At 37.9% G+C, this 13,577-nt stretch overlaps 1 protein-coding gene across 1 annotated transcript in view; it reads right to left on the bottom strand.

The window, feature by feature from the left end:
• PAPPA2 (pappalysin 2) overlaps positions 1–13,577 on the bottom strand; it is a 320,885-nt gene that overhangs the window by 150,247 nt on the left and 157,061 nt on the right. The window contains exons 10-11 of the mRNA XM_055582744.1: positions 11,206–11,399; positions 8,965–9,111 (exon numbers count right to left, since the gene is read on the bottom strand). Coding sequence (XP_055438719.1) covers positions 8,965–9,111; positions 11,206–11,399 — 341 coding nt within the window. The remainder of the gene's footprint in view (positions 1–8,964; positions 9,112–11,205; positions 11,400–13,577) is intronic.

Genomic DNA, 13,577 nt, shown 5'->3' with positions numbered 1-13,577 from the left:
GAGATGGTTGGATGACATCACTGACTCGATGGACATGGGATTGGGTGGATTCTGGGAGGTGATGGATAGGGAGGCTTGGTTGCAAAGAGTTGGACCTGACTGAGCAACTGAACTGAACTGAACTGAGCGCCAAAGAATTGATGCTTTTGAATCGTGGTGTTGGAGAAGACTCTTGAGAGTCCCTTGGACTGCAAGGACATCCAACCAGTCCATCCTAAAGGAAATCAGTCCTGAATATTCATTGGAAGGACTAATGCTGAAGCTGAAACTCGTACTTTGGCCACCTGATGTGAAGAACTGACTCATTGGAAAAGACCCTGATGCTGGGAAAGACTGAAGGTAGGAGGAGAAGGGGACGACAGAGGATGACATGGTTGGATGGCATTACCAACTCGATGGACATGGGTTTGAGCAAGCTCAGGGAGTTGGTGATGGACAGGGAAGCCTGGCGTGCTGCAGTCCATGGGGTTTCAAAGAGTTGGACATGACTGAGTGACTGAACTGAGATGATTTAATCTAAAAAGGGCAAGAAATAGAAAAAAACAGAGTATGAGGGAAAAGTGAGAAACAAATGATTCCCTGGTAAATATAAAACTGCTTAGTTGCTAAATTGTTTTTGACTCTTGTGACCCCACGCACTGTAGCTTGCCAAGCTCCTCTGTCCATGGGATTTCCCAGGCAAGAATATTAGAGTGGGCTGCCATTTCCTTCCAAGGGACCTTCCTGATCCAGGGATCAAAACCACATCTCCTGCATTCCTGCACTGGCAGGCAGATTCTTTACCACTGAGTCACCAGGGAAGCATCATTAATTACATTAAATGTAATTGGACTAAATACTACAATTGGAAAATAAAGAATTTTAGATTTATGTATATAGCAGTTTCTTAGATTTATTTATATTATTTACATATATATAAAGATATGTTGATTTCAAACAAAGTATATTAAATATAATTGCACAGAAGGATTAAAAGTAATAGAAGAGGAAACAATATGCAAACAAAAAAAGACATATCTATACTAATATTATACAAAGTTTATAGTGCAGCAAGAAATATTCTTAGAGATAGACATTTCTTAATGTTAAAAGAGATAATCCACAAGGAAGATATAGTTCAGTTCAGTTCAGTCACTCAGTCGTGTCCAACTCTTTGCAACCCCATGAATTGCAGCATGCCAGGCCTCCCTGTCCATCATCAACTCCCAGAGTTCACTCAGACTCATGTCCATCAAGTCGGTGATGCCATCCAGCCATCTCATCCTCTGTCATCCCATTCTCCTCCTGCCCCCAGTCCCTCACAGCATCAGAGTCTTTTCCAGTGAGTCAGCTCTTCACATGAGGTAGCCAAAATATTGGAGTTTCAGCTTTAGCATCAGTCCTTCCAATGAACACCGAGGATTGATCTTTAGTATGGACTGGATGTATCTTCTTGTAGTCCAAGGGACTCTCAAGAGTCTTCTCCAACACCACAGTTCAAAAGCATCAATTCTTTGGCACTCAGCTTTCTTCACAGTCCAACTCTCACATCCATACATGACCATTGGAAAAACCATAGCCTTGACTAGATGGACCTTTGTTGGCAAAGTAATGTCTCTGCTTTTCAATATGCTATCTAGGTTGGTCATAACTTTCCTTCAAAGGAGTAAGCGTCTTTTAATTTCATGGCTGCAATCACCATCTGCAGTGATTTTGGAGCCCGCAAAAATAAAGTCTGACACTGTTTCCACTGTTTCCCCATCTATTTCCCATGAAGTGATGGGACCGGATGCCATGATCTTTGTTTTCTGAATGTTGAGCTTTAAGCCAACTTTTTCACTCTCCTCTTTCACTTTCATCAAGAGGCTTTTTAGTTCCTCTTCACATTCTGCCATAAGGGTGGTGTCATCTGCATATCTGAGGTTATTGATATTTCTCTGGGCAATCTTGATTCCAGCTTGTGCTTCTTCCAGCCCAGCATTTCTCATGATGTACTCTGCATAGAAGTTAAATAAGCAGGGTGACAATATACAGCCTTGACATACTCCTTTTCTTATTTGGAACCAGTCTGTTGTTCCATGTCCAGTTCTAACTGTTGCTTCCTGACCTGCATACAGGTTTCTCAAGAGGCAGGTCCGGTGGTCTGGTATTCCCATCTCTTTCAGAATTTTCCACAATTTATTGTCACAGTCAAAGGCCTTGGCCTAGTCAATAAAGCAGAAATAGATGTTTTTCTAGAACTCTCTTGCTTTTTTGATGATCCAGCGGATGTTGGCAATTTGTTCTCCAGTTCCTCTGCCTTTTCTAAAACCAGCTTGAACATCTGGAAGTTCATGGTTCACGTATTGCTGAAGCCTGGCTTGCAGAATTTTGAGCATTACTTTACTAGCATGTGAGATGAGTGCAGTTGTGTGGTAGTTTGAGCATTCTTTGGCATTGCCCTTCTTTGGGATTGGAATGAAAACTGACCTTTGCCAGTCCTGTGGCCACTGCTGAGTTTTCCAAATGTGCTGGCATATTGAGTGCAGCACATTCACAGCATCATCTCTCAGGATTTGAAATAGCTCAACTGGAATTCCATCACTTCCACTAGCTTTGTTTGTAGTGATGCTTTCTAAGGCCCACTTGACTTCACATTCCAGGATGTCTGGCTCTAGGTCAGTGATCATACCATCATGATTATCTTGGTCATGAAGATCTTTTTTGTACAGTTCTTCTGTGTATTCTTGCCACCTCTTCTTAATATCTTCTGCTTCTGTTATGTCCATACCATAGGAGCAACCCCACGTCCAAAGAGCTGTGGCTGCATAGGCGCAGGAGGGCTTAAAGGAGCTACTCCACGTTCAAGGTCAGAAGGGGCGGCAGTGAGGAGATACCCCTTGTCCAAGGTAAAAGAAACCCAAGTAAGACGGTAGGTGTTGTGAGACAGCATCAGAGGGCAGACACACTGAAACCATAATCACAGAAAACTAGCCAATCTGATCACATGGACCACAGCCTTGTCTAACTCAATGAAACTAAGCCATGCCATGTGGGGCCACCCAAGATGGGTGGGTCATGGTGGAGAGGTCTGACAGAATGTGGTCCACTGGAGAAGGGAATGGCAAACCACTTCAGTATTCTTGCCTTGAGAACCCAATGAACAGTATGAAAGGGCAAAATGATAGGATACTGAAAGAGGAACTCCCCGGGTCAGTAGGTGCCCAATATGCTACTGGAGATCAGTGGAGAAATAACTCCAGAAAGAATAAAGGGATGGAGCCAACCAAAAACAATACCCAGTTGTGGATGTGACTGGTGATAGAAGCAAGGTCCGATGCTATAAAGAGCAATATTGCATAGGAACCTAGAATGTCAGGTCCATGAATCAAGGCAAATTGGAAGTGGTCAAACAGGAGATGGCAAGAGTGAATGTCAACATTCTAGGAATCAGCAAACTAAAATGGACTGGAATGGGTGTATTTAACTCAGATGACAATTATATCTACTACTGTGGGCAGGAATCCCTAAGAAGAAATGGAGTAGCCATCATGGTCAAGAAAAGAGTCTGAAATGCAGTACTTGGAGGCAATCTCAAAAATGACAAAATGATCTCTGTTCGTTTCCAAGGCAAACCATTCAATACCACGGTAATTGAAGCCTATGCCCCAACCAGTAATGCTGAAGAAGCTGAAGTTGACGGTTCTATGAAGACCTACAAGACCTTCTAGAACTAACACCCAAAAAAGATGTCCTTTTCATTATAGGGGACTGGAATGCAAAAGTAGGAAGTCAAGAAACACCTGGAGTAACAGGCAAATTTGGCCTTTGAGTATGGCATGACGCAAGGCAAAGGCTAATAGAGTTTTGCCAAGGGAATGCACTGGTCATAGCAAACACTCTCTTCAAACAACACAAGAGAAGACTCTACACATGGACATCACCAGATGGTCAACACCGAAATCAGACTGATTATATTCTTTGCAGCCAAAGATGGAGAAGCTCTATACAGTTAGCAAAAACAAGACTGGGAGCTGACTGTGGCTCAGATCATCAACTCCTTATTGCCAAATTCAGACTTAAATTGAAGAAAATGGGGAAAACCACTAGACCATTCAGGTATGACCTAAATCAAATCCCTAAGATTATACCGTGGAAGTGAGAAACAGATTTAAGGGACTAGATCTGATAGATAGAGTGCCTGATGAACTATGGATGGAAGTTCGTGACATTGTACAGCAGACAGGGATCAAGACCATCCCCATGGAAAAGAAATGCAAAAAAGCAAAGTGGCTGTCTGGGGAGGTCTTACAAATAGCTGTGAAAAGAAGAGAAGTGAAAAGCAAAGGAGAAAAGGAAAGATATAAGCATCTGAATGCAGAGTTCCAAAGAATAGCAAGGAGAGATAAGAAAGCCTTCCTCGGCGATCAATGCAAAGAAATTGAGGAAAACAACAGAATTGGAAAAATACAGTAAGTTCTAAAATCATCTACTGACAGTAGTTTCATTTTATGTAGTTTCTGTATACACAAATATCAGTTATCACAATTTAGTTATATAATACCAGATAATGTGATTCAAATTTCAACTAGCAAAAAGTATTAATTGTAACTGCAGAAAGTATAAACTCCACGAATAGTCCTCCATATCACCATATAAATCACCATATAAATAACCAATGAGAATCATGATAAAGTGACCAATTACATCTCTTCATTCAAATTGTCATTGATTGGTCCCTGTGTGCCTGTTATTTTGTTCACACAGAGACAGAAAAATGTGCAGCTGCATTGTCTCATCTCCCACTGACATATTACCCACATGACATTTTACAAAAATGGATAATCAAAAGAAGGGATATCTAGGAAAGATGAAAGTGCAGCAAAGAAATAAAAAATTATAATGCTGGAGGTGAAATTGGAATGAAAGGTAAATAGAATTATAGATGAAATAATTAGGTATGGGAATGCTGCTGCTGCTGCCATTTGAGAGACTCTGTATTTGCAGCCAGAGGAACTTAGTGAAAATGAAATTATCAGAAAAAAGGAGTAAAGTGGTTGTGACAAAAAGGATAAAGATGTCCCAGAGAAAATGATGCCAAGAAAAAATTCATATCAAAAGAACTCTCAGAGATGTTTCATAACATTGAAAGTGTAACGTACCATAAAGTATTAGAAGATAATCAAACTTGGAAAGGAATATTACAATTCACAATGGCATAGAAAAATTGCTTGCTTTGTAATATAAGTCATATGATGCAAAAAAAAGGCAAGATTTGTTAAAACTATGCTTGTAAAGTTTTTTTACAGAGAAATGAAACACTAATTCTCTGCAATGTTTTAAATTATAATGAGTTAAATTTTACTATTTTTTCATTTTATTTCACATATACTTCTAAAAATAAAAGTTTTTAATGTTGTGACAAAAATATCATGTAACAACTGTAATTTTCACCATTGGTTATTTAGCTTGCTTTGTACAGTTTTAGGATACATGGTCATTTTGTATTTCCACGCTACAAAGTGAGAATTGCCTGAATATTTAATAATAGTCTCAAAATGTAAATAAATCAATGCGTAGATCAACAACTGGCAAAAATAAAAGAGAAACAGGCAAATTTAAGATTATGGTAAGAAAGTCTAACACATGTATCTCAGTAACTGGTGGAAAGAGTATCAAGGAAAATATACAATATGGGAAATTTTAACAACATGATGGATGAACTTGATCTATGTTAAATATATAGAATGCTATATCCAACTATTTCAGACTACATATTTCTTTCAAAGTACATGTAATATTTATCAATATTAACCATATTGTTGTTGTTTAGTCAGTAAGTTGTATCTAACTCTTTTGTTACCCTATGGACTGTAACCTGCCAGGTTCCTCTATCCATGGGATTTTCCAGGCAAGAATACTGGAGAAGGTGGCCATTTCCTTCTCCGGGGATCTTCCCAAACCTGGGATCGAACCTGCATCTCCTATTTGGCAGGCGGATTCTTTACCACTGAGCCACCAGGGAAGCCCAATTAACCATATGTTTTTCCATAATTCAAAGGTCAACAAATTAAAAAGGCTTGACATCATACCAAGTATAATCTTGGAGCACAGAAGACTCTAGCTATAAATCAAAACCAAAAAATAAATAATTTCCAAACAAATGTTTGGACATTCATCAGCATATTTATATATAACTCAGGGATCAAAAAAGTAGTCAAATAAAAATTAGAAAATACGTTTGAACTGAATGATAATAGAAATAAGACATATGAAATGTAATATGTTGCAAAAGTCACATTTAGAAAGAAACTTGCCACCTTAATGTTTATATTTTAAAAAGAAAGAAGCTAAAAATTAATGATCTAAGCATCATCTCAAGAGCAAATTAAATGTAAACATAAAAAGAGGCAATAATGAAAATAAGAGCACACATGTATGCTACTTTCATTATTTCCTTCCTTTTATGTTTACATATGTGTATTTATGTATATATGTATATATATATAAGCATACATATATACACACATGTATAATCTTTGGTTCTATAAAAACATTAATAAAAATTAATATAACTGTTAAGTCTTTAGCAATACTAAGCAAAAAAATAAAAGAGAGAAGCCAACAATTAGCCATAGAATAACTAAAAAAAGTCCTAGGGAATATAGAAATATACAAAATAAGAGAGCATTATGAAAAACTTAATGCCAACAAATTCAAAATTTTAGGAAAAAAATGGACAAATTATTTGGAAAAAAAATTACTTCTTCCAAAGTTAACCTAAGAAGAAATAGAAAGCCCCAATTCTGCAATATTTGGCTTAAGATTTTAACATATATTTAAATATTTTCCTCAAAGAAAATACCAGACTCAGATAGCTTTACTGATGAAGTCCACGAAAATTTAACACCAACCTTTCTCAAAATATTCCAGAAAACTGGGGAATAAAGGAAACTTACTCTAGGAGTCAAACCTGGCCTTCATCATAAACCTGACAAGATAGTAAAATTTTTCTTTTTTAATGTAGGGACCAAGCTCTAATGAATATAAATGAAAAAACACTTAATATATTCACAAAAAGGATCCAAAACTATTGGCAAAGGATTATACATTGCCTTCAAGTTGTTATTTTGGTGGCTCAGATGATTAAGAATCTGCTTGCAATGCAGGAGACCCAGGTTTGATCCCTGGGTCAGGAAGATCCCTAGAGAAGAAAATGGCTACCCACTCCAGTATTCTTGCCTGGAGAATTCCATGGACAGAAGAGCCTGGTGGGCTACAGTCCATGGGGTCACAAAGAATCAGACATGACCGAGCAACTAACACTTTCACTTTCAATGGTGGTTCTAGTTCTAGGGGGAAAAAAATCTTGATCCCTACCTCACACAATATGTAAAAATTCCAGAGGATTGTAGATCTATATATAAAAGGTGAAACAACAACATTTCTAGAAGATAACATAGGAAAGTATTTCTTTGTGGTAAGCAAAGACTTCTTAATATAGTACATGATTAGCACTAACCATAAAGAAAAAGAAAAATAAATTGGATTGTGGTAAAATTTAGAACTCTTTATCAAATATACCATTAAGAGTAAAAAAAAAAAAAGTAAGCCATGGAATGCTGGAAAATATTAAATAATATACATCTGAAATATGATTTATATATTCCAAAAATTGTAAAGAAATCATATAAATTAAGAAGAAAATGACAGTCCAATAGAAAATTGAGCAAAACACTTGAATAAACCCTTCAGAAAAAAAGAGGGAGAAAGGATATATCAATACAAATGGTCGATATACATATAAAGATTACAACTTCATTAGTCAAAATGTAAATGTAAATTGAAACCATAGGGAGGTACATTTACATACTTAATGGTTAAAATTAAGACTTAAAATACCAAGTAATCAGTAAAAATATAAAGCAATTGCCTCATAAGCCTCTGTTGGGAGTATAAACTAGTATAACCAAGTGGAACACCATTTGGTATTATCTACTAAAGCTGATCATCTGCCTAATTACTATCTAGCAGTTCCAAATATTGGAGAAGGCAATGGCACCCCACTCCAGTACTCTTGCCTGGAAAAATCCCATGGGTGGAGGAGCTGGTAGGCTGCAGTCCATGGGGTCGCTGAGGGTCGGACACGACTGACCGACTTCACTTTCACTTTTCACTTTTATGCATTGGAGAAGGAAATGGCAACCCACTCCAGTGTTCTTGCCTGGAGAATTCCAGGGACGGGGGAGCCTGGTGGGCTTCCATCTCTGGGGTCGCACAGAGTCGGACACGACTCAAGTGACTTAGCAGCAATTCCAAATATACCCAACTGTCTGTATACATTCACCAAAAGAAATGTACAGAAGTGTTTATAGCAGAACTATTTGTAATATACAATAGAGAAAAATTAGAAATAAACAAAAGGTTCATTACTATGATTAATTAGAGTATGGCCCATTGATGCACTGGAATTCTGCTCCACAGTGGACATGAACACTACTGCTAAGTATAGCAGTCTGAATGAATCCCAGAGATAGAATGCTGAGTAAGAAAGAATCAGACACAAATACTACAGACTGTCAAATTTTTCACATAAAATACAAACAGGTAAAACTAATCTTTGGTGATAAAAGGAAAAATAGTAGATACCTCTGTAGTATAAAGAGAGGGAGAATGACAGAGCCTTTTGGGGGTGATGTTAATTTTCTGTTTTTTGATCTCTGTGGTGGTTAGAGAGGATGTTTACTTTGTAAAAATTTATCAATCCTTTCTGATTTTTGCACTTTTCTATATGTGTATTACACTTTGATAGAGTGATTGCTTATAAAGAAAAGTCCAACATTCAAAAAGAAATGAAAATAAATTCAAAACATAAAAACTTTTAGATGACAAAAGGAAATTTCCTGACATTCCAATGTATCATTTATACACACACACACACACACACACACACACGCATGCACAATCTATCCAGTTTTCACACAAAAAAACATTTGGGTCACTTACTTTGAGCCAAACCTCATCCTCTCTCTGCAGGCTACCTTTTGGCTGCTTACTCTCTTCATCTTCAGGTCCATTTCCACTGGGGACACAGGGAAACCAGCCAATTATGGGTCGGTGCTCTGGTAAATCTAGACGGTATGATGTGCAAACCTGAAATGCAATTTCAACCAAAAATTAGACATGAAGGGTGAGAGATAAGTGAAGATAATGAAACTCCCAGCTCAAAATCAAAGTTTTCCTCTTTCTGAATGCCTCATGATGACATTATTGGCAGAAAACTTTTCTCAAGGTAGAATGTCTCAGTGCTCTCTCTTAGCCTCAATAACCAACTTACCAGGGAGGAAGAACACACGTGACAACTTACAGCCCATCGGTGGTCCAGGGACCTTGCTCAAAGAATTCTCCTGGCACGTTTCAGACAACTGCTCCTAGGATTAGTTAGGGAAATCTGTCCAAGATGATGATTCTGTCCTTACCAGGAAGGATCTACTGGCCCAGGAGTGAGACAACCGAGTCAAGGAAACACTAAGATGGGAAAAGGAGCCAGGAAAGAGAAATTCCAGAAAAATTTTCCCATTTCACTTGGGGAAGACAGACAAGCTAGACTAAAAGCTGCTTTAGAGAGCTGTTACTAACTCAGAATCACCTAACTTTCCTAACTTCCTACCACTGGGCATCAGAATTCTTGGGAAAGATGCCTTCAGAATTAGCTAAAGGAGAGAGACAGGCATGGCTAATTGGCTGTCCATATCCATACCTCCCTCTTTCTTATTAACAAATTCTAATCTTGGTCAAGGTGACAGTGTATCCAGCTCTAAATGCTCATCTCCTCAGGGTCCCTTACAGCTAAGGCTGGTAAAGTGACCTGGATCTGAACAATGGGATGTTGGTAGATGCCTATACTTCTGGAACAGCTCCCATTTTGCCACTAAAAACAGACTCAGCTCGCATGCAATTATTTCCCTTTGACCTTCCCTCTTCTTCCTGCTTGAAATAATGACTTCACACCTGGAGGGCAGTAGTCATCTCATGAGCTTGAGGAAGAAAACTGCAAGTCAAGTGTGGAAAGAGCCGAAATCTCAGAGACACTTGGGTCCTTGATGAGTTCCTTGACCTGGACCACTAGCCTTGGCTAGTTCCTCAGTCTCTTGGGCTGTCTCCTCAAGACCAAAAACCAATGATTTGCCTCTGGCCTAAAATACCTAGAGAGCTATTAACAAATCTTACTTCTGTCAAAAATGACTGTATTACTTATTGTTATAAAGCATGGAAGAGTATATTTGGCAATGGAAATATCTAGAATAGCATTCAAAAACCAAAGCCCTTAATCTTTGGGTTTCCCCGATGACTCAGACAGTAAAGAATCCACCTGCATGGCAGGAGAACCATGTTCTATCCCTGGGTTGGGAAGATCCCCTGGAGGAGGGAATGGCAACCCACTCCAGTGTCTTGCCTCCCACAGACAGAGGAGCCCAATGGGCTATAGTCCATGGGGTTGCAAAGAGTCGGACACAACTGAACAATTAACACTTTCACTTTTTTCACTTAATCTTCTTTTAGGTATTTATAATTCACAGAAGTCAGTCCTCAAAGCTCTCGGAAGATCTTCTATTTACTTAGGTAGATATTCATGGAAAATTGTGTGCCTATGGATTTGATTTTAGTACTAATTCTAGAAAGTCTTTAATAATAATGATTTTTAAATCAAATTATATTTTGATCTTTAATATATATTTTAAATTTCATTTGATCCTTGCAATAAACCTTGAGTTAAATGCAAAAGATTTACATATGAGATAATTGGGGCCCAGAGAAGTTAAGTGACTTGCCAAATGTCACTTAGTAATAATCATAATGATACTGATAGATCCAACAGTGTCATCCAAGTATTCTGACTTTACTGCTCATTTATCTTCTTTCAAGATAAATTCTTCCAAACTCAAAGCCCAAGTGTAATTTCTGACATGCATATTATAAGGCTAATTTTGAGATGCTTTTGTGTACTTTTCAGTCAGTTATTGCATAGTCAAAGGTTCCTAGATGAAAACTAGTGAAGGTAAGTGGGCTGAGGGTGGGGGAGGAGATTTAACTGATAGCCTAGAAGCTTTTCATTTAACATTATTTTATTCTGAGTTCATTAACTAAATTTGGCGTCAAAGTTAGGAGAAAAAAATGTAAGCTCAAGGTCAGTATCTGGGGGAATCACTTAACAATTTTGTTTACCCTTGACTAGTCTTAACTTACCATGGAATGAGGTGCTCCAGTTACCAAGGAAGCAGGACATTTCTTCTTGTCTTCATGAGAAGAAAAAGCCTGGGTAGCCCACTGATCCAGGTATCCTTTGGGAGTATAGAGGCCACAGTCTACAATGCTGGTTTCCTTCTCAAAAGGCTCACATATTCCATCTCCCTCATGTATATAGCACAGGCTTGGTTCCCCTGTCAAGAAACATTGTTTGACATTTGAAAAGGTATTTTTATATAAGTAAAAATAATTACATTTTTACTCCAGCCGCTAGAGAGGATCCTATAACTACTAACCAGTCTAATGCCCACCTCAAACATATAGATATCATACCCCTAAATAAGGATACTTTTTCATGGGGAGAAGGGTAAAATCCATTGAGATAATAAAAAGTCTACAAAGTGGGTGGGGTTAGGGGAGAAGGAACAGGAAGGAAAAAAGCAGCTGTGGGGTGGATATAGAAAGAAACTTTGAGGAATCATTGAGCAAAGTACTAGGGGAAGCTAGGGGAAGCTAGGTAAAAGAATAAAGGAGATTTAAATAGATGGTAGGATGTGATATATACTTAGAACCTCATCATAGTCTTTGAAATTTTAAATAAAACATTTAAGGGATTTGTTTTCAATTACATTTTTGCTGATGTATTTCTTCAGTTAACCATGCAATTTGCTCTTAAATGGACAATATGGGCTCCAGGTTTATAAGGGTTACACATCTATTATTGTCTTACAATAACCATGTGAGGTATGTATTTTTTGTTTGTTTCATCAATAGACAATCTGAGACTCCATGATTATAAGTGATTTGTCAGAGTTCCCTTGATGCAGAAGCAGTATTGCTTGGCTTTGAGCCAGGCTTACAGGAAGCAGGTTCAGGGGCTTTCTCTTACTCCACAGTACCTCAACCAAGGCAGAGAGACTGTCTTCAGGAGCAAATGTGTGAGTAATGAACACATGAGAAGAATCACTGGGCCTGTAAAGCAAGCTATAATTCCTTGGACAAGGTCCTTACTTGCTTGTAGGATAACTTCTACTACATGGATAGTCCTCACTAACTATAGATATATAAACTGCGTGGGTTTACGTATCTTCAGTAACTTCAGTAAACTTCAGTCATGTCCAACTCTTGGGGACCCTATGGACTGTAGCCTGCTCTGTCCATGTAGGCTCCTCTGTCTATGGGATTCTCCAGGTAGGAATATGGAGTGAGTTGCCATGCCCTCCTCCAGGGGATTGTCATGGCCCAGGAATCAAACCCATGTCTCCTGTGTCTCCTGCATTGCAGGCAGATTCTTTACCCCTGAGCCACTTGATATGAAACTTAGCTTTCTTCAAATGTAAAAACTTGAGATGCAGTTATAAAGCCATTTATTTATTATTATTGCCCTGTCTACCCCTATTAGTAACACAATTCTAATTCTTCATTTCTACCTAAAATAATAGGACATGAAAATAAGATCAAGATTTAAAATAGATCAACCCATAGGTACATGGGCTTTCCAGGTGGCACTAGTGGTAAAGAACCCACCTGCCAACGCAGGAGATATAAAAGGCACCAATGTGATCCCTGGGTTGGGAAGATCCCCTGGAGAAGGACATGGCAACCCACTCCAGCATTCTTCCCTAGAGAATCCCATGGACAAAGGAGCCTGGCAGGCTATAGAACGTATGGTCACAAAGAGTCAGACACAACTAAAGCGACTGCATAGGTACCCATTCAGTAACATCACTAAAATTAACTGTTTCTATTCCATTCTTTTAATTTTAAATTCTTTACAGAAATACCACAGGACTGCTTCAGTAATTTTTCAGCTGTTCATCGACATGTAGTTACTAATTATTTTCCTTAATAATCTCTTCAAGTCAAAGACCCTTCTCTAGTACTAATCTACCTCTACTTGCTAGGAGTATGCTCCTGTTCCGAGGACTTGGTTCTGAGCCTATTTTGGGTTTTCAACTCCTGTATGCCATTAAATCCAAGGCCTTTCTAAGTTACTCCCCAAAGCCAATATATGTGTATTTGGAATGACTTTTCCATGATTGTTCCATATATATATATATATATATATATATATATATATATATATACACATGCATATATATGTATAGTTTATATGTTTGTATACTTTATATACATATATACATATATTCATATATATGCATGTATGTAGAGTTTATATGTATGTGCATATTTTGAATATACACATATGCACATATGAATGTGTTTGTTTTATAATATATATTTTATGACATTTTTATAATATGCATATGTATACATGTCTTATTTTTCTATATAATCCAGTGACAGTCTCTCCTTGCTTCTTCTCTATTTTTTGTTTACCATCAACTTAAAAATTTTGCTTCTGTTTCTTC

Source organism: Bubalus kerabau, chromosome 5 (assembly GCF_029407905.1).
Source record: "Bubalus kerabau isolate K-KA32 ecotype Philippines breed swamp buffalo chromosome 5, PCC_UOA_SB_1v2, whole genome shotgun sequence".
In the NCBI taxonomy this organism is placed as follows: domain Eukaryota; kingdom Metazoa; phylum Chordata; class Mammalia; order Artiodactyla; family Bovidae; genus Bubalus; species Bubalus kerabau.
This window is presented reverse-complemented; position numbering and strand designations above follow the sequence as displayed.